This window comes from Rhinichthys klamathensis, unplaced genomic scaffold (assembly GCF_029890125.1).
Source record: "Rhinichthys klamathensis goyatoka isolate OS25496 unplaced genomic scaffold, OSU_Roscu_1.1 h1tg000413l_1, whole genome shotgun sequence".
NCBI lineage: Eukaryota > Metazoa > Chordata > Actinopteri > Cypriniformes > Leuciscidae > Rhinichthys > Rhinichthys klamathensis.
In genome coordinates, this window is record NW_026606913.1 from 57,028 (window position 1) to 77,591 (window position 20,564).

General features: G+C 37.5%; 1 protein-coding gene across 2 annotated transcripts in view; it reads right to left on the reverse strand.

Annotated features, from left to right (window-relative positions):
- The window catches only part of LOC130070689 (kin of IRRE-like protein 1), a 29,172-nt gene extending 8,993 nt beyond the window's left edge, over nucleotides 1–20,179 (reverse strand). Inside the window, exons 1-3 of one of the 2 annotated variants that reach the window (XM_056235174.1) lie at nucleotides 19,961–20,179; nucleotides 15,069–15,166; nucleotides 13,803–13,897 (exon numbers count right to left, since the gene is read on the reverse strand). In XM_056235174.1, coding sequence (XP_056091149.1) covers nucleotides 13,803–13,866 — 64 coding nt within the window. In that variant the 5' untranslated portion in view covers nucleotides 13,867–13,897; nucleotides 15,069–15,166; nucleotides 19,961–20,179. Of the gene's footprint in view, nucleotides 1–13,802; nucleotides 13,898–15,068; nucleotides 15,167–16,479; nucleotides 16,535–19,960 lie in introns of those variants that run through there. The other variant, XM_056235175.1, reaches the window with a different exon arrangement.
- Between the last annotated feature and the right edge of the window lie 385 nt (nucleotides 20,180–20,564).

Genomic DNA, 20,564 nt, shown 5'->3' on the forward strand with positions numbered 1-20,564 from the left:
TATCTTCAATTTGGTGCAACTGTTTAGTGAATTTGCTCAATAGTTCTGCATAAGATTATCATAAGATTAAGAGTACCATAAATAATGTTATGCTTTCTGTAAGATTGTCACATCTAGATGCTGATTTACCAGGCCTGCCATGACACTCTCCCCGTTGAAGAAAAAATTGCCTCCCACTATGATGTTGTACTTAAGCATTACTGTGCTGTTCCTCATCTCTGTGTTTTATTGACGACAGATTGGAGCCAATTCAGCTCTGCAAATGAGTCAATAATGTAATTACAGAGAATTAAATCTCTCCTCAGTGAGAAGGAGAGCAGGGGAAAATGAAGGTATGAAGAGATCTCAAATCCCCTTGCTGTTTTCTCAGCTGTCAATACACCTACGGCTAATATCCACCCAGAAGAATAATGGCTGGGCTACAAAAGGCGCCTATTTCCTCACCACTTGGGCTGTGGCATTATGATTTGTGTGACACCCATCTGCTGATCATTCCTTCGAATGGAGTCGGCTTGTACCTGTCATAAACATGATTTAACGGGACATAACACTGACGATGACTCTCCGACGACACCGTTGTGTAACATCAAGCATGCAATTGTGGAAACTCAGCGTGGGAGATCGTACCTAATTAAAAGAATGTGATATTCATTCGTGGTTTGAGATTTAAAGGAACAGTGTGCCTAAACATTTTAATTCTGGGATTTTTTTCACCATTATCAATGAACAACTCAAAGAACTAGTTCAACTAAAAATGAAAATTTGGTCATCATTTACTCACCTCTTTACAAACCTGTACACTCTTAAAAAAAGGGGTTCCTCGAGGTTCTATATTGAACTCTGGGGTTCCATACTTGGCCTTTTACCCCAAAAAAATGGTTCTATGTAGAACCCTTGAGAGCAAAGAACTTTTTTTTATTAAAATGGTTCTATAATTCATGTTTTATGACTGAAGTGTAAACTAAAGATTACACAATAATTATAGGCCTACACAAGACATTCAAAAAGCTTTTTGAGTCAAGACCCATGAGAATGACTGCTGTAGTCAATCTAGTCAATGTTTGATTTGAGCTTTCTTTATGCACGTTTGTACATTAGCATGAAACTTATATATTTCCTAATACATTATATTGCCTTTTTGACCAATCATTTTGTGGAAAAAAATAATAATAAACTAACCAGGTCTTTTCTTTATTTGGTATACCATATTGTGATGGTTTTAATCTATCGAAGGTAACATTAAATAATCGTAAAAATGCCCTCTGGTGGCGTATATGCGTTGCATCATCCTTGAATTCCAATTGGTGGATTGGCGAAGATGAACCTTGAGACAAGTTGACAGTTAGGCTAATTTTTCAAACTGAGGAGTCCACCATTTCTGCCCGTTCATACCCTCAGGTAAGTTAAGTTTTTACATTTTTGAAATAATTTTACTGAAATATTTAGTATTGCAGTTAATAGTTATATTGGTTAGCCTAGCCCTTGTGTTAAATACTGATACTAGAAGCAAAAAGGATAATATTTACCTCAGTTAAAAACACATGCTGTGTAGCACTGACGGGGTTCGTCAGCCGTCGGTTCAGAATGCCCTGTTAAATTGATTTTGCTCCGGTTTTAAATTAATTAAGTGATAGTCCCCCTTTATTTCCTTGTTAATGTTAATGAAATTGTCAATAACAATACGACAGCTGGGTTATAAGGAGACAAGCTTCGAGACGGAAGCGTGAATTTCAATTTCAATGAAGCGCGCACTCGTTGTTCGTTAACGGTAACTTAAAGGGGTCATATAATGGTACATGCACTTTTACAAGTTGATTGTACTGAAATGTGTGTTGGCAGTGTCTGTACACAACCATCATAAAATGATAAAAATCCATCCAGTGTTTTTGTTTTAATCTCCTTATATGTTTTCCCCTGCCTCAAATTAAGCCGTTCGACCGTGTGACGTCACAAGCTCGCACGCCCCTCCCACGATTGTTGATTGACAAGAGCGTTTCAACACAGACCCGCCCTCGCTCATGAGGGAGCTGTCAATCATAGTCCGCGCGGACAGGCGCGGTCATTGTTGATATGCTGGAGCGCTGTCTATGAGCAGAATGGCGTCTAAGCGATTGTGGTGTTCTGTTCTTGGGTGTAATAACAAACACAGTCATTTTAATGTTCCTAAATCCGAACCGCTGAAGACGCAGTGGCTGAGTTTGTTTTCGAAGGGAATATTCTCCACGAGCAACGTCAATGCTCTCATGTTTGCGCGAATCATTTCTCACCAGACTGCTTTATAAACGAGGGTCAGTATAAAGCTGGTTTTGCTAAGAAGCTGCTCATGAAAAAAGGATCGGTACCAGATATTCGTGTTCCTGCTGAATCTCCAGAAGAACGGAAGTGAGTGTAACGTTTTATTAAACTTTATATTAATATATTAATCTTTGCAAATCGCTAGCTGCACGCTTCACAATGAATGCGTCTAAGGTTTACACTCAGGGTACATTACGGCATGTTTTCTATGTATGACGTTCTCAATATAATTCATTATCCCACGTTTATACTGAACAACGCATTATGTTTATTGTGTTATTGTGTTACAAACGGTGTATGCACAGAACAGAGAGGCGGGGTGAGCAAAGCTCATTATCATTTAAAGGCATATGCACTGAAACGGCGTGCTGAAAACAGAGCTGTTTTTGACCAGGTAAAATAAGTGTTTTCTTACAATACTAATGAGAATTTTTAATTAATGTATATTACAAACTTTTAATTTAGACCCTAAAGAATCATATTAGCTTGTACAAAAATGGCATTATATGACCCCTTTAAGTTAATGATAGGCGCCGATTCAAATATAAGGGAACCGGGTGGAAGACGGAGGTGTATGATATGTGAATGTTTGTCGCAGTTTCACACATACGGTACTCAGGCCTGTGTTAACAGGTGTAGAAGTTCTTAACTTTGGCCCGCGAGGTCCATTTTGTGCAGTTTTTACTTTTTAGCTCCAACCCAGATCAGACTGTTAACGTTACTTTTCAGTAATCCCGAAGATCTTGATTCGCTTGTTCAGGTGTGTTTTATCAGGGTTGGAGCAAAAATTTAGAAGGAAAGTGGACACTGCTACAGTTGAGAGCTTCCCGTTCTGTTCCATTTCTGTGTACTCCCCTTATGGACCGGGTCAAATTGACCCTAATTGGATTCAATACAATTCCTCAAAAATCACACTATGAAAAACAACAAAGATTTAGATACAAACTGTAAACTTTTAATATCAACATTTGTCAAACATTACAAAAACATTATATCTGAAAATACGATTTATGAAAATGTTTTTAAAACATTTTTTTAAACAGTTTTGTTTTGACAAAATTGGAAAATAAACAGTATACTGATTTTTTTTGCACATATATTTTTTTCCTTTTTTTTTTTACATTTTATGCTTTGAACATCGTAACTGAACAAAAAAAATTGCTGTATAATGAAAGTTTTTCATTTTCCTAAGTTAACTTTCCCTAGTTCCCTAAGACCTATTTTCCTAGTTTAATTATTCACTCACTGGGAAGTAAGAAACCAAACATAACAAAATCATACATCAAATAAATGTTTTTTATTTATTTTTTGGCTCTGTGAAGCTGCCTTTGAAAATCCTACATAAAAGTTTTGGTTAAAATCTAGGTATTTTAGATATTTTGAATATTGAAATGAGAGCTTATTTTACTATCTGTGTCTGACAAAGATTTTCATCTGTAATTTGCAAATAATTCTGAACACTGTAATTTTATCTTTTTCAAGTGTGTTTGGTTAGGGTTAGAGCACTTTTAGATGCACATGCACGTTAGAACTGGAGTTAAAGTGCCCTGACATATAGAAAATAAATGTTTTTATTTTGTATCTGTACAGTTGCTTTTGAATGGCTGTCTATGAGGGTCAAATTGACCCGCGAACACCACAAACGTAACAGTAATTTTGTTTGTATATGTCAAAACACATCAGCATGTTGAAACTTTGCATGCATGTTCATCATGATAAATGAGAAAAAGTCACAAAATATCAAGAAAAAAAAACAAAGGTTAACCAGTATTTCCAACAACTTGAAAATCGAAACGGGTCAAATTGACCCGCAACATAACACAAGGGTTAAAACTGCATGGTTGCAGTGCAGCGTTCGTATACGCATATACCGTAGTCTATGTTTACTGTGATGCATGCGCTGGATTAAAGTGATGATAGCACATGGTTAAATTTAGCATTCAAATGTTCTAAAGCCAAAAATGTTTAGGTGTGTTTAATGCATAGTTGGTTGGTGAAGTGTTATTTATGCTCTGTTTTCTTTTCCCCCCAGATAACCATGGTTGATAAATGGTCAGTAGATGACATGTGCCACTGGGTTCAAAAACTATAAACCTCATTGATGCTAAATAAAGTTTAAGAGGTACAAATGCACAATACTGTCTTCCTACCTCCGATTGTGTTGGACCTGGAAGTAATGGGTGAGGATAAGACAAGTTTCCAGGAACACAATGCCATCACCCTGGAGTTGCGTAAAAGCAACCCCAGTTACTCCGAGGTCAAGAACCGGATGAAGCGCACTCTTTTCAAAAGAGTACGGATTATGGACAGGCCTGCAGCTGAAGTAATGGAGCAGTTTCCTTTTGTTGGGGTGCCACAGCTTGTGAGTAAACACTGTTACATTTTGTGCCAGGCAAATAAAAAAAATCGATTGAACGCAATGCAAGTCCCTTTAGATAAAAGCATCTGCCAAATACGAAGTATTTTATTCGATATAAAGTTATTTTGTTTTATTCTTATTCTAATATAATTATTTTCATTTTAGATATATACTGCTGTTAAAAATTGAGGTCATTTAGAAATGGGAGCTCAAGCGCAAGTTCTACCGGGAAGACTCTAATGTCACGTCATTCATAACCACAGATCTAGCCAATCACCACTTGACATATGGAGTATTTAAGCCTGGTTAACACCCATTACTACATTCACAGATACTGATGCCGGCACTCACTCACCCGTGTCTTGATTGCAACCATAACGGCACAGAATCATTTCTGGTAGAAATGTCAATGTTTTAATGAAATTTCACAACAAATGATTTGCAAATTGAATAGAAAAAAATATGTTACATGTTATTTCAATCAAATGGGATTCAACGCCTGTAATAATTTTGATTACTTTACCACGCCCACTATTTTTCTTATTGGAAATTCTGTCTTGGAAATACATCACTATATGGTAGTCAATTGCAACCTCCAGTTCATGCTGACTTTAAGGAACTTGGCTGAAAGTGTGTAATTTGGATATAAGCACCAGAAGTAACCAAATGTTTTGTATTTAAGATGCTGCATGAAATGACAATGAGGTTTGGAACAGACTTGGCGAAGAACATGGAAACATCTCTAAATGAAATGGCCCCAAACATCATCAGGAGTGCAAAAGAAGGAAGTCAAAAAAACCTCTACGCCAATCTCATTGGACCAGCCTTGGAAACCACAGAACTTTTCCCCATCCAACCTGTCTGTTCCATGCCCAGTGTAAAGTTGCATTGTTTGCATTGTCAATGTAAAGGTTGTAGCTCCTATAAATTGTATGAGTGAAAACATATCTTAAAATAATGTAAGGATTAAAGGAATAGTTTACCCAAAAATTGTCATAATTAACTCACCTCTCGTCATTTCAAATCTTTATGACTTTCTTCTTCAGAACACAAAAGAAGATATTTTGAAGGATGGTAACCCAACAACGGCGATGCCCATTGACCTGCATTGGTTTTGATTCCATATAATAGAAGTGAATGGGTACCAGCATTGTTCGGTTACCAACATTCTTCAAAATATATGTTTTTGTGTTATGCCAAAGAAGAAAAGCCATATAGGTTTAAAATGACAAGAGTAAGTGAATGATGACAGAATTTTAATTTTTGGGTAAACTATCCCTTTAATTGATTTCTATACATAATGTACAATTATTTGTATCTGTTTGTAGGTCTCGTTAGCAATGCTGCACTCATTTTATTGCCAGCGCTATTTAAAGAAAATGCCAGCTTCCTCTACTGTGTGGATAGTGTAAGTATAGAGCCTTCTGTAGTTTCATTAACATTTGATGCACTTGACTTGAATTAAAGGAACTGTTCATGCAAATATAAAAATATTAGTCAGTTTACTCACCCTTATGCCAAATCTTTGAAATGTACTCTTTAATTTAGTCACTCACTTCCTTAGTCATAAGTTTTGTACTGTTTCTACTGCTTTGTACTGTCATTGAATAGCACCCCTAAATTATGGGGTAATTTTAAGTCTATTTGATGACATCTTTTAATTGGTGAAAAGCACTCAAAAGGTGAAATGTTTGTTTTACAGGAACCCAAAGGTCCTACACCAACCATTGTGTTTAACGGCTCTCCTGATCCCCTCAATGCTGAAAGTGTCAGCATTATAATGGACAACGTGAACATTATAAGAGAGGCAGACATTGACATGACACAGGGGGCTCTATCTTGCACCCGGCGCAAATGACTTTGTACACTGACGCATGTATCATTCCTATTTTGCACCCGCGCAAAGGGGACTTTTCCCTCCACAGACACACGTCGGTTAACTAAGAAATACACTTGCGCTCCCCGGGGCGGTTCAGCGCAAAGAGGAGGCGTGTTCCGGCGCAAACTTTCCCTCATGCTATTTTGCTGTTCTATAAAACAATTGCGCCACTGACCAGAAAAAACCTAGTCTAAAGTCAGTGGCGCGTTGCGCGTTGCTCATTATGCTATTTTAAGCGCGCATGCTTGGCCATAATCAATGTAGCGGGTGCACAACGCGCATACACTTTGATTCTCTCATCAACACAGATGCAGCAGTTTTTATTTTTGCAAATCATACATTATAACAAGGAAAATTATTAACACATGAGGGAAATCATTGTGGTGTCCATGAAGATGTAAAAAATTTAGTTTTTTTCCTCCCACGCCTGTTCAGGCGACGCTGATTTGGGTGGGTTTCTCCCATCCCCATACAACGTCACTTCTCTGTCTTTCACGGTCCTGACAAGAACGTCGGTCTCCTCGGCTGTGAACCGCTCCTGAAGCACGCCTGGTAAATCCGCCGTTATAATAGCAATCCGCCATGCAACATGCGCACCTGCTCTTAAAGGGAATGTGAGATGACGCTCTGATTGGTTTATTTCACGTTACGCCCAAACCACAGCTATGAATAATGAAGCTACTTCAGACCAACCCCTTTTAGATTTGCGCCAGGCGCAAGAGGCATTTATCCCGCCGGGAAAACAGCAACAGTGCCGGGATCCGCCCACAAAGTTACTTGCGCTTTGCGCATTGCCACTTGCGTTTCAGATCATTAAAATAGGGCCCAGGGTGTGGAATCTTTGCAGTCTATTTTCTTTTCAATGTGCAATACCCAGTTGACATTAAGCACACAATGACTTTTATTCAAAAAAAAAAAAAAAATGTAGTCAACTTGTGTAAATTGTAGTGCTATTTAATAGATGTTTTAATTGTTCATGTATTGTTTTTATTTGCATTTGTCAAATATCAAAAATGTTTTGTTTTTCCTTATTTCAGAGATACATGTAAAAGTTAAGTAATGTATATGTACATACAGTACATAAACAAGCTTCTGTATTTTTATTACAAAGCGAAAATGCTTAAATTAAATAATTTAAACTGAATGGTTGAATGTAATTAAACATCTTAAATGTAAAACAAGTTGTGCTGTCTAATACAGAGTATACAGAGGTGCAATTTTAAATATGACACTAATATTTTTGTATAATCAATTGAACAAATTTAAACTTTTTGAACTTTCTGGATTGGTTATATTTTCTTATTCAATAATAGTTAACTCGTTTAATAATAAAGAACCCTTAAATGGTTCTATATAGAACCATCTAACTTGGATTCAAAGAACCATTTGGGGTTCTTTTTATGGAACCCATTAAAATGGTTCTATATAGAACCATTTTGGAGTTCCATATATGAAGCGGGTGATAGAACCATTTCTGGCTCTAAATAGAACCATTTCTTTTAATGACTTACATTCTTCACAAAAGATTATACTTTTGAAAGTACAGTAAATGTAGTCCAAACAACATTGCACCCTCTTGACTTTTACTAAATGGGGGAAAACACATTGAATATGTGAAGAAACTTGAATAAAATATATCTTTCTATTTGTTTCTCATGCAAAGCTATGATTTGGTTTCAGATTAACTTAAAAATAAAAGTTCTAAAAACATGGCATATATGGTTCCATGAAGAACCTTTACCATACATGGGACCTTTCCATTCCACTAAATGTTCTTTAGATTATTAAAATGTCCTTCAAAATAAAAAATAAAATAAAAAAAGATTATTTGGGGAACATTAAATGATTCTTGTACTCACAGTGATGCCATAGAAGATCCATTTTTGGTTCCCCAAAGAACCTTTCAGTCAACAGTTAACAGAAACATTGTCTTCTTAGTGTGAAGAACAATTTAATAATCTAAAGAACATTTTTACAATATAAAGAATCTTTTGGCTAATAGAAAATTTCCATTGATGTTAAAGGTTTTACATGGAGCCATCGATGCCAAATGTAAATGGACATTAAGCACTTTTCACCAAAAGGTTCTTTGGGAAACCCAAAATGGATTTTAAATGAAATTGCTAAGAAACTCTTTTGAAACCTTTATTTTTAAGAGTGCAACTCACTATGAATGGTTGAATGGCAAGAGCGGCCTTTGTTTTTTGGGTGAGCTATTCCTTTAAAGTGATGCACGCTAGGTAGCAGGCATTCACACATTTCACGAGCCCCAGGCGCACTTATTATGAAGGCGGCGTCAGACTTTTATCAGCCTTCTCTGATCCGATCATGACTTTATCCAGCCTTCAAAGACCTCTTAGAGACCATGATTACTCGGACACTCTTTAGTGTGTAAAAGCAAATGGAGCGTGCACAAAAGGGTCAGCTATTTTAGGACGCATTTTCTTGAAAGGCCACTCCCGAGAGCACGGCCGAGACTTTTCAAACCCCGGCACCTCTTTTGAGCCAATGACAAGTATCCAGTGCATCTGGGCGCACTCGACTGCTCTCAGAAACCCGAACGACAGAAGCTGCAACTTCACATCAAGGCTGCATCAGTCACCTCACGTCAAACTTGAAGGGCACGATTGGACACAAGCGACAAGCCGAAAAACACATTAGCATAATGTTTACATAAATGAATACGTAAACACAGTGGCAAGATAATCAGCATGGCACATTTAAATGCTGCAGCCAGCCGTACTCGTCGTACTGCCTGAGAAGCAGCGATAGGAGAGGAAATACATGTCAAACACGCACGCCGGTCTGATTCCGACTCCTGATGCGGCACGTTGACGTCTTATTTAAACAAGATAATGACATGGGATTAGGCTGCAGCAGAGAATCTGACTTTTAGTCTAGCGGGCGACTCTAGGAACAGAAAGTATCAACGCTATGCGATGTACAACAAAGCACCATTCTGCTCTTTTCAAAGTCTAAATAAACACCACTTTGAGATTTTAATCACAACCTGTGTGTTTTTCATTCAAGGATTCAAAGGAGATGCAATTTCAAAGTGTAGAACAAAGAAAAAAACACATTTGCTGCTTATATCTCCATCTGATTCGACAGTGAACGCCCGCTTTAGATTGACAGTTGAGTCATACATGGAAAGATATGCATAGACGAAAACACAGGTGGTTTAACACAACAATTTGAGCGCTTTCGGCCTTGATTGGTCAGATCAGAGACTCACAAAAGTGCACGCCGGAGACTTGCATATTGCCAGACATTATATTCAAACATAATTAAGGCACAAGCAGCGTCTCATATTTCACATACTGCAATCTCATGCAATCTCCTTCGCTATAAAGCTTGTTGCACATTGCATACAGTATAAAAAGGTTGCAATTACAAGCAAACAATTGGATTTCTAATTATATTTACAATGCAAACACTGACACCTTTTTTATAAACTACTTCTGTGGTTTTCAATACGCAGAGGTTCTTTCAGCAGTTTTCAGTTGCGAATACCAAGCATGACAAAGTTTTCAAGCAAAAAGAAATGGTCATCTACAAATATTAGTGTGTAATTGCTGAGCAACATGACAATCACAGCCAATTAGAAGTTCTGAATTTTGTCCCAATTAAATTCACAGTGGGCAGAGCAACACAGCGAATAGAAATTGAAACCAAAAAAAAAAAAAACTTTAATGATTTAAATTATAGTTGCATTACATCGCCAGTTGCAGCTAAACCATTTAAATCAAATATTTTGATGAGGTCTTCACTATTTTAAATGATCATTAGGCTTGAGAAGTATTTGTGGTGTATTTTATTATTTTAATCTCTTTCTCTAATAAGGTATTCTATTTCTCTTCTCTTCTATTGTTGTATTGAACTGTATACTATATCTTATATGTATTTTAAAAATGCTTTACACATGAATTTGGTTTTCAGTTTTGGTTTTAAATAAATTAAAATGTAGTTTCTATATTCATCTTCCATTATTCTTCATAAAAATGCCATTTATTATTTTTCTTTATATCCTCTTGTCTTATAATACACAAGATGCAGCTAAACACAAACACAGACATACAGACTACCACTCCTGTATAATGGCAACAAGAATGTTGCACACACAGCAGGTTATTTCCTTGGTGCCATGCAACAACATTGCAAAGCAAATTGAGCCTTGGCATACAGTACACGGATAACCAATTTCAACTCCACTAAACTTGATTGTTGGAGTCTGATAATGTACAGGCAGCAAAATTATTAAGAGCTAAAAGCTCACAGCAAGATGGTGAATAGAGGAAGGAGGAAGGCCTGGTATTCTGTGTCAAAAGCTTCTCAGACCGAGGAGGATGAAGGCAAGTCAGAGCTCCACACTGTGTCACGTGGTGTTAGACTCGCAAATTGTGTATATGGAGGCAGAAAGGGAAAATGCAACAAGCAATCATTACAGTAAATTGCCTTGGCCATTTTTTTTATTCAGATGTAGTTTTGTCAAGCAGTGCAGAACTGGTGAGGGAGCATTTACCGCATATAGCTTTGAGAATAGAAGATTTGAACATTTGCTCGTGGGCCAAATTGGCTAGATACACATTCAGTGTAACTTTTTGAGGACATCTTATATAAGCATTCCACCTCTTGTTGGACAAAAAATGCTTATATACAGTATGTATATATATATATATATATATATATATACACGCTGGGGACGCTGTATTTTTACAAATAATTAAACTGTTGTCAAGTTGATATTGTGACTTCATAAATGATCATATACTTGCATGTGTCATCATTTTATTAACAAAATCAAGCTCAAATTATTTATTTATTGTAGCTGTAGCTTTGTAAGCACTCCATTTTTTCTGTCAGTTGGCCAAAATCTCATAAAAAGTTATAAAAAGATGAAGTGCTATGCGCAGGTTATTTAAGGCAGTATTGCCTATGATGATTCGACGGCAAGACTAAGACACTATTCTTCGCTCCTCAAATACATTAAAAATTTGCCTTTATATTGTTTCTTGAATTAAGAAAATGCTGTTCTTATTGAGACAACTAGTTCTTTATTTTCCGTTGCTTTGCAGACAAGCAGTGACGCTTCAAACTGCGAGCGGCACTTCATTCAAGATTCAAGAAGCAATTGGAGTAAAGAGGTTTGACCAACAGTTTAAGGAGCCAATGGAGTTACGAGGTTAAGTCACAAGCTGTTTTTAATACTTTTCATTGGTTAAATATTTAACACAGTCTCATCCCAAGACGTCATATGACTGACGCTTTTGACCATTCGTCAACATCCGACGTTTTACGATCCTAGGGCGTCATCTATCTGACGCTTTACCTTTAGCGTCAGTTAGATGACGCGGGTAGGTTTAGGTCTGGGGTAGGGTTAGGATTAGATAGCGTCATCTAACTGACGTTAAAGGGTACCCTAAAACGTCGGATGTTGACGTGTGGTCAAAAGCGTCAGTCATATGACGTCTTGGGATGAGACTGGGCTGAAATATTAGCAAAATCCACAGACAGACGTAGGGTGACCAGACGTTTACAGCGATTGTGCCACGTCTCGAAGATTTTTTAGCATCTTGCACATGAGCGCCATATTTTCAAGACGCCATGTCATGCTAAAAATGTTCAAATTAAAAAAGCTTCTCAAAAACACGTCCTTTCAGCAGCATTGAGCATCTGCAGTTGGTTAATATTCTCTGGTGTGTGAACTCTCTAAATATAAGAGATATACAAAAGTAGAGCCAGTTTCAGTGACAGCAAATATTAAAAAATATCTGACGAGGTGATGGAGTGAATGACCAATCAAAATAAAAAAGTTCCCCACAGTCTGAAATAAAAGTTTGATTTGTATTAAGATGCATTTTTTTTTATTTTTGCACCGATTCTTTAAAATTGGTTTGCACAGGAAAAAGGTGAGGTAAAAAAAAGTGAAACTCCAACAACACTTCCTAATAATGATAAAATAAAAATTAGAAAATGTAAATAAGAACATCTCATTCCAACTCTTTCTGTTTATTTCTCTTTAATGTTAAATCTGTAAACTACTTTACATGATCAAATACACATTAACTGAAAAATTCCTGAATTGTCAGATGAAAAGATTACTTTAAAAGTCTAAGGGGAAAAACAGATGTCACTTTTAACCCACATACATTGCAGGATTATCTATGAATGTTTGGGTGAAGCTAGGATACCATAGCCTGGTTAAAACCAGACCATTCTCAGTTGTAACTGAGTTATGCTCTGGCAAAGCGTCATAGACAAATCATTTCCAGAGGGGCGTCACCAACGGACGTCGCGGATATACCTAAAACCAATCAGAGCGATGAAAGAGATGACGTATGCAGAGCGGCGGAAAAAACATCTCCGAGTGTTGTTCTTTGCTCGGTTTTTAACAAAAAGGAAACGTTCAAATCGCTTAAAACAGACGCGATAGCTGATTCGAACGAGTGATGTTCGACGGCGGCCATCTTTGTAATGTAGGCTACAAAATTTGCTTCAAAATCCCAGCGCTGTCGTCATCGTGTAAAGCCCGCCCCAACGTTTCTGATTGGTGCCGCGATTTCGGCGGATTGGAAATGGGCTTGAATGAGCTCTTTGCCAGACTAACTTTCAGAGCAAATCTAAATTTGCCGGAAGTTGTCTGGGTTTTCCCAGGCTAAGGATACCATGTAACATTTTTGAAAGTGTGGTGTAGTTTAGCTTAAGGCTAATATAATGTCAATGTCAAAGCAGTTTAAATTTGCTTCTCCCAATTTTGCCAAACTTTTTTTGTATTTGTACCTTTGCACAAATACGCTTGTGCTTTGATATGTTGTTAACGGCAAAGCTATGGACAAAGGATTTGGTATAATGACTCGTAGGTTTCATTACAAAGTTAAGATTAAACACCTTAGTACATGGAAGCTTGTTTACGTCATGGAATAAAACATTTTTTAAAAGATAATTGTGACTTTTTATCTTGTAATTCTGTCTTTTTTCTCAGAATTTCGAGATATAAACTCGCTATTGCGAGCTATAAAGTCCGATTCTGATGGGGAAAAAATACTTTTTTCTCAGAATTTCCATATTATATCTTGCAATTCTGACTGTATAACTTGCAATTGCTAGTTTATATCACCCAATTCTGAGAAAAAAAGCCAGAATTGGGAGATATAAACTCGCAATTGCTAGAAGTCACAATTACCTTTTTTTTTTATTCAGTGGTGGAAACAAGCTTCCATTAGTGTGATCAGGTAAATGCATATAAGACCTTTCTGTTTCAAAATGTACCTTTGAAATCCATAAGGTGAAAAACCCAGGCACTTGACAGTACGAGTGAATACAAGAAATCCATCTCCTCCGATCACTCACCAACAAAAACTAATCTGTAAAAATAAGACAGAAAGGTACATTTGTAAAGACGCACGTACACATACACGCAGTTACCGCACTTAAGAAGGTCAAACATTACAATGACTCCTTGATTTTTTTCTCTTTTTTACCTTCACTCTCCATTTAAGCGCTCCCTTTGAATAAGTTCAAGTTTTCAGAGAGAACCTTAGGAACACTTCAAAGTGAAGCCCAGGGAGTGTTTCTATACTGCATGGAAAGAGCTCTCTCGGGTTCACGGCCATTACGCCACGCTTTAGCCTCCTCCAGTACTCCCTATCTCTCTCTTTTAAAGCCAATAGCGCTTGCATTTCAAGTCAGGTTGCAATCTCTTCAAATTACCAACCACACTGGAACAAATAATAGTGATTTACTTAATTAAAAACTAAACATTTTCCCATCTAAATAAACAAAAGAAATTGAAAGCGCTGGCTCCTTGAGGCATCTCCCTCGGTCCATTAGTTGCAGTCCAATGGGCTTTGATAGGAATTAACTCACACTCAATTATCCTCTGTGCCCGCAAACAGTCCCAGACGCCAAAATGTGAATGCGCCGACTGCAATCTCCCTCCTCGCAACCGTGAATGGATGGAGGGCTTTCAACCGGAGAGTACGCAAGCTGTATTTAGACATTCTTTAAACATATCCCTTCATTTTCTCTGTCTGTCTTCTTTCGTCACATGCGCCCACAGACATTTTTAGCCTTTCATCAGTACTGGGGCACTGGCTGCCAGCGACCCTGCAAAAATACTATACTATAAGACTATTCAATACATTGTGAGAAGCATTTTTGCATATTCTTGAGTACTGGGTCTTTTCTAGGTAAGTACATTTTTGTAGGATTGCATTGTGTCATCTCAAGCCAAACTGATTATATCAGTTTATGTTGGAATATATTTATGCCTTCAGAAAGGTAACTGTTATTTTTGTTTAATTCAATGCTCAAGTTTGTAGAACGACAAGGTGCTTCGATGCGGAAATGTCTGCATTCAAAATCATAACAGTTTTGCAAACATAAGAAAAGAGCAGACTTGAACTTGTTCTTGGAAATTTCACTTCTTGATAGAATGATTCTGCTAATATGACAGCTTTAGGGAATTTTTCATAACTCACATTTTTTTTTATATTTTTAAAGGTACACTGTTAAGTAAAATCAAAAATACAATACCGTTCAGTTTGGGGTCAGTAAAGGTGGTGGCAGTTTGGCTCTTTTCTGGCTGACATCTGGGGAATCTGGCACTGTTGTGGGCCAGTTATGGCTGATTTCTGGGGATATGGAAGAAGTTGTGAGTGAGTTTTGGTCTGCTTCCGGCATGGATCTGGTTTACTTTCGGCAAGTAGCTTTTGGGCCAATCTCGGGCCGTAACTCCATGTGGTATGTGGGCCAAACTCACAGCCGAAATTCAACCAGATTCGGCCCAATATCAATATGCTATCTGGGCAAGATTTTAATTAATGCATTAAATGGATAAAAAAGTGATGGTAAACACTTTTGTAATGTCACATTACAAAATAAACGTTTTATTCAAGCAAAGAATCCTGAAAAGAAATGTGTTCCATAAAAATGTTAAGCAGAACAATGGTTTTCATCATTATAATAATAATAAGCTTTTTTTTTTTGAGTATATATTATAATGGTTTCATCACAATAATAAACAAATTACAATATTTCACAATATTACTGATTTTTACAATACCTTGATCAAATAAATTCAGTCCTGGTGAGCATAATAGATTTATTTCTAAAACATAAATCTTACCGACCCCAAACTTTTGAATGGTAGAGAGAATATGTATATAGAGAAAGAATGAAGACAAAACATGTCAAATGTAACAGAACTTCTATATGATGAGCACATCTTTTGCAGAATGCCCCAAATGGCTACTAGGCTACTACAGGTCAGTATAATCACATCTTTCTACATTTCTTCACAGTGTATTAAGTAACCTTTGACCTCTTAAGCTCCTAAGCTTAAAGGGTTAGTTCACCCAAAAATGAAAATTCTGTCAGTAATTACTCACCCTCATGTTGTTCCAACCCCGTAAGATTTCGTTCATCTTCGGAACACAAATTAAGATATTTTAACGATGTCTTCCATAACACTCGGACTATTTTAACGATGTCTTCCATAACTTTTGGGCCGGCCAGTTTCGATCCCTTAATAAGCCTATGGAGGAGTGATCCAGCTCTCAGATTTAATCAAAAATATCTTAATTTGTGTTCCGAAGATGAACGAAAGTCTTACGGGGTTGGAACAACATAGGGGTGAGTAATTACTGACAATTTTTATTTTTGGGTGAACTAACCCTTTAACATCAAATTTAACTGGAGTATTTGGTGGATGCGACCAGAGCTAAAAAAAAAACCCAGATATCAAATTCATAGGGCAAGAAACAAGAGTCTAGTGCCACCCATGGATGTGTTGCTAACGTTTTTCTCTTTCTTATTCTAATGTTCCCTGAGTGTGCCGAGGACTAATCAAAAGAGAAACTCACAGTTTTTGTACTGACTTTCACTGCTGTGCTAGTCACTGCTCGTTTGGAAAATTAACTTCTCTTCTTTTCTTTTTGACACAAACCTTATTTTTGTGCGTCTGAGGAAGGTGTCGGAGCTCTGTCAGGGTGATGCGATAAGATGCGATGTCAGGGTGATTTAGAGTTATAACTGGAGTATGGAGCTCTTCTGAATGACTCAGCGGTTCCTGTCCAGGTCTTTAATGAGATGTTCTTCAGGCCTGTCTAACCTCCCTTTTCCTTCATCTCTAAAAGACAAACAAGTACCTTAATTGCAGGGGGGGGGGGAATCAACATGGCACAGGAAAAGGAAATTAATTAATGTTTTTTTTCGTGTTTTCATGTCTTGTCAAGTTGTGGTACTGCAACACTGGTGTTAAATTTACCTGATCAGACAAGGAAAGGAAGAGAAAAAAACAGCTTGGGTTTAATTTACAATTAATCAAGATAAATTTCAGGTATGACTATGAAAAGACCTGAAAAACAAAATGGACTAAAAGTAAAGGCAAATTAAAAATGGTTTGGCATAGAAACCGAAACAGTTAAATGTCAAACCATATATTATTATATTATTATTATTTTCTTTTTTTATCATGACAACTCTCGGAATAGAACTAACGGGGATTTTATTGATAAGAATGGAATATACATAGGCCTTGTCTTGACAGACTAGATCTGCTATCCTACTGGTATGAGTGAAGGCTTCTGCCGAAACATGCACATAAATACAGTGAGTAGGAAATGAGAGCTGCTGTGAGGAAACTAGTGAGAACCCCCTAGCAAATCTAGGCAGGTGGTGCTGGGGAAGGCGGGGGACTACCCCGCACTTGACTTACTAAGTCAACATTCGTTCCCTCATTTTAAGTAAATTGTGCACACAATATAATACGTTTTTAACTCTTTTTAATATATATATATATATATATATATATATATATATGTATACTCACCTAAAGGATTATTAGGAACACCTGTTCAATTTCTCATTAATGCAATTATCTAATCAACCAATCACATGGCAGTTGCTTCAATGCATTTAGGGGTGTGGTCCTGGTCAAGACAATCTCCTGAACTCCAAACTGGATGTCAGAATGGGAAAGAAAGGTGATTTAAGCAATTTTGAGCGTGGCATGGTTGTTGGTGCCAGACGGGCCGGTCTGAGTATTTCACAATCTGCTCAGTTACTGGGATTTTCACACAAAACCATTTCTAGGGTTTACAAAGAATGGTGTGAAAAGGGAAAAACATCCAGTCCTGTGGGCGAAAATGCCTTGTTGATGCTAGAGGTCAGAGGAGAATGGGTCGACTGATTCAAGCTGATAGAAGAGCAACTTTGACTGAAATTACCACTCGTTACAACCGAGGTATTAGCAAAGCATTTGTGAAGCCACAACACGCACAACCTTGAGGCGGATGGGCTACAACAGCAGAAGACCCCACCGGGTACCACTCATCTCCACTACAAATAGGAAAAAGAGGCTACAATTTGCAAGAGCTCACCAAAATTGGACAGTTGAAGACTGGAAAAATGTTGCCTGGTCTGATGAGTCTCGATTTCTGTTGAGACATTCAGATGGTAGAGTCAGAATTTGGCGTAAACAGAATGAGAACATGGATCCATCATGCCTTGTTACCACTGTGCAGGCTGGTGGTGGTGGTGTAATGGTGTGGGGGATGTTTTCTTGGCACACTTTAGGCCCCTTAGTGCCAATTGGGCATTGTTTAAATGCCACGGCCTACCTGAGCATTGTTTCTGACCATGTCCATCCCTTTATGGCCACCATGTACCCATCCTCTGATGGCTACTTCCAGCAGGATAATGCACCATGTCACAAAGCTCAAATCATTTCAAATTGGTTTCTTGAACATGACAATGAGTTCACTGTACTAAAATGGCCCCCAATGCAGTCACCAGATCTCAACCCAATAGAACATCTTGTGGTGGAACGGGAGCTTCGTGCCCTGGATGTGCATCCCACAAATCTCCATCAACTGCAAGATGCTATCCTATCAATATGGGCCAACATTTCTAAAGAATGCTTTCAGCACCTTGTTGAATCAATGCCACGTAGAATTAAGGCAGTTCTGAGGCGAAAGGGGGTCAAACACAGTATTAGTATGGTGTTCCTAATAATCCTTTAGGTGAGTGTGTATATATTTATATATATATATATATATATATATATATATATATTTATACAGAATCAGTGTATATATGTATATATATATATATATATATATAAGTGTTTTTTTTTATATCATGTTTTTTTTCCTATATGTAATATTGACACACTAATGTCTCTCAGAATAAGAATAACCATTTCTCTTGTTAGATTGAACAGCTAATCTGTGCACATACAGGCTGCTCCATCGGCATGTCAATATGATTCCTGCATGCTGTCGTGGATGTCATTGTACTCAGTGACAAGTGATGCTTGTGTTGCAATTTGTTTACATCTCATATTATGTCCTTGTCAGTCTCCTTGTTTCTTCAGAAGAGTGAAAGTTGAAATATATTAAATTCGATTCCCTGTGGGTAGAAACACGGTAGGGTTTCTGGCTGGGCCGGAGAGGCATCACAGACAGTGACCCTTTCAGGTAAATTTTTTTATTTTTTATTATTATTATTACATCATCAAACAACCCTACACTCAAGCCTGTACCTATTTGATGCAAAAACAGCATGAAATTTCCCAATGTGCAGAAAATGAGATCGGCTCTCTACTCTCCGACTGGGACATGCAGATGTTTTTGCAAATTTTAAAACCAGCATCTCCTGGGTTGGTAGAGCTCAGGTATACCTATAGATACATGCATATTACGGTTAAAAAAATTGGGGTGTTTTAATGTTTAAAAAATGTAATGTTTTTGAAAGAAGTTTCTTAAACTCACTCAGGCAGCATTTATTTGATCAATAATACATCAAAAACAGTAATATTGTGAAATATTATTACGATTTAAAACAATTGTTTTCTATTTAAATATATTTTAAAATGTAATTTATTCCTGTGATGATTTTTTACCATTACCATTGCTTTGTTGCTCAAGAAACATATGATCAATGAAAACATCTGTTTAATTTCCACATCTGTTGAAAATGCCATCTTAAAATCTTGGTGACAAATATGAACACTTCAACGAAGACAAAAACACTCAGATAGGAAGCCATCAACAGATTCCGGGATTATTCTGGTAAAATGGAAGAATTTTAAGGCCACTAATGGATTTCACCCACTTTTAGCTTCCTGAGGCAGCAGCACTATTAAAATGCTCTTTGTTTTGACTCTTTGTCATACCGTTTCAACTTAGTATCGCAGCTTCCACACAGAAATACTTCTCCGTCTCTCCCTCATCCATCCCCTTGACACAGAAGTCAACTTAAAACTGACAAGGGAGAGAGAGTGAGACAACGGCCTTCTTTCAAGCCTCCATCTCCTCACTTTTACTTGTCTTAAAGCCAAAAGAGAAATGGGGAAAAGAGGAACCGTATAAAAAAGGTGTCTTTGAGCTTGATAAAACACTTGCATATGAGAGAACGCAGCTTACCTGTTGAGCTTCACCGCTTGCCTTTGTCTCGCCTCATGTGGAGGTTCTTCTCAGAAGACGTTCACCAGTTATGGTGAAGAAATGCCAGTGGGGCTCCCCTACACACATTCCCCTCGTCCTGACGGTTTCTTAACAACTTGACGGCATTGGAGGAGTGATACAAGGGAGGATGAGTGAATGGAAATGAGATGAGCAAACTGCTGACTGTAAAAAAGCAGAGGAACACTTGTAATGTGGCACTGCATCTGTCCTTTCACCTCATCATATTCAGCCATTGGCGAGCATTTAATGAGCTTTAACGGAACTACAGAAGGGTGCTAACTGCTAACACAGGACACGGCCTTTCAAATGGACTACATCTAGAACAACACTGCCATTTTTTTCCTTTTCTAATTCATTTCTTGTACTTTTTCGCTCTGTTTGTATGTTGAGGGACCGTGGTACCCTTGTCGACACTGAAGTGAACGCTGCAGTCTCCACAGCGACCAGTTTTGTAACATTTATGCTCATGCATAATAAATAGTGCACAGTCTTTTCACTTTATTTTATATACTGAACACTCCTTAGGGGCCTTTGCTTCTCTCACTGCGCACAGCAACAGATT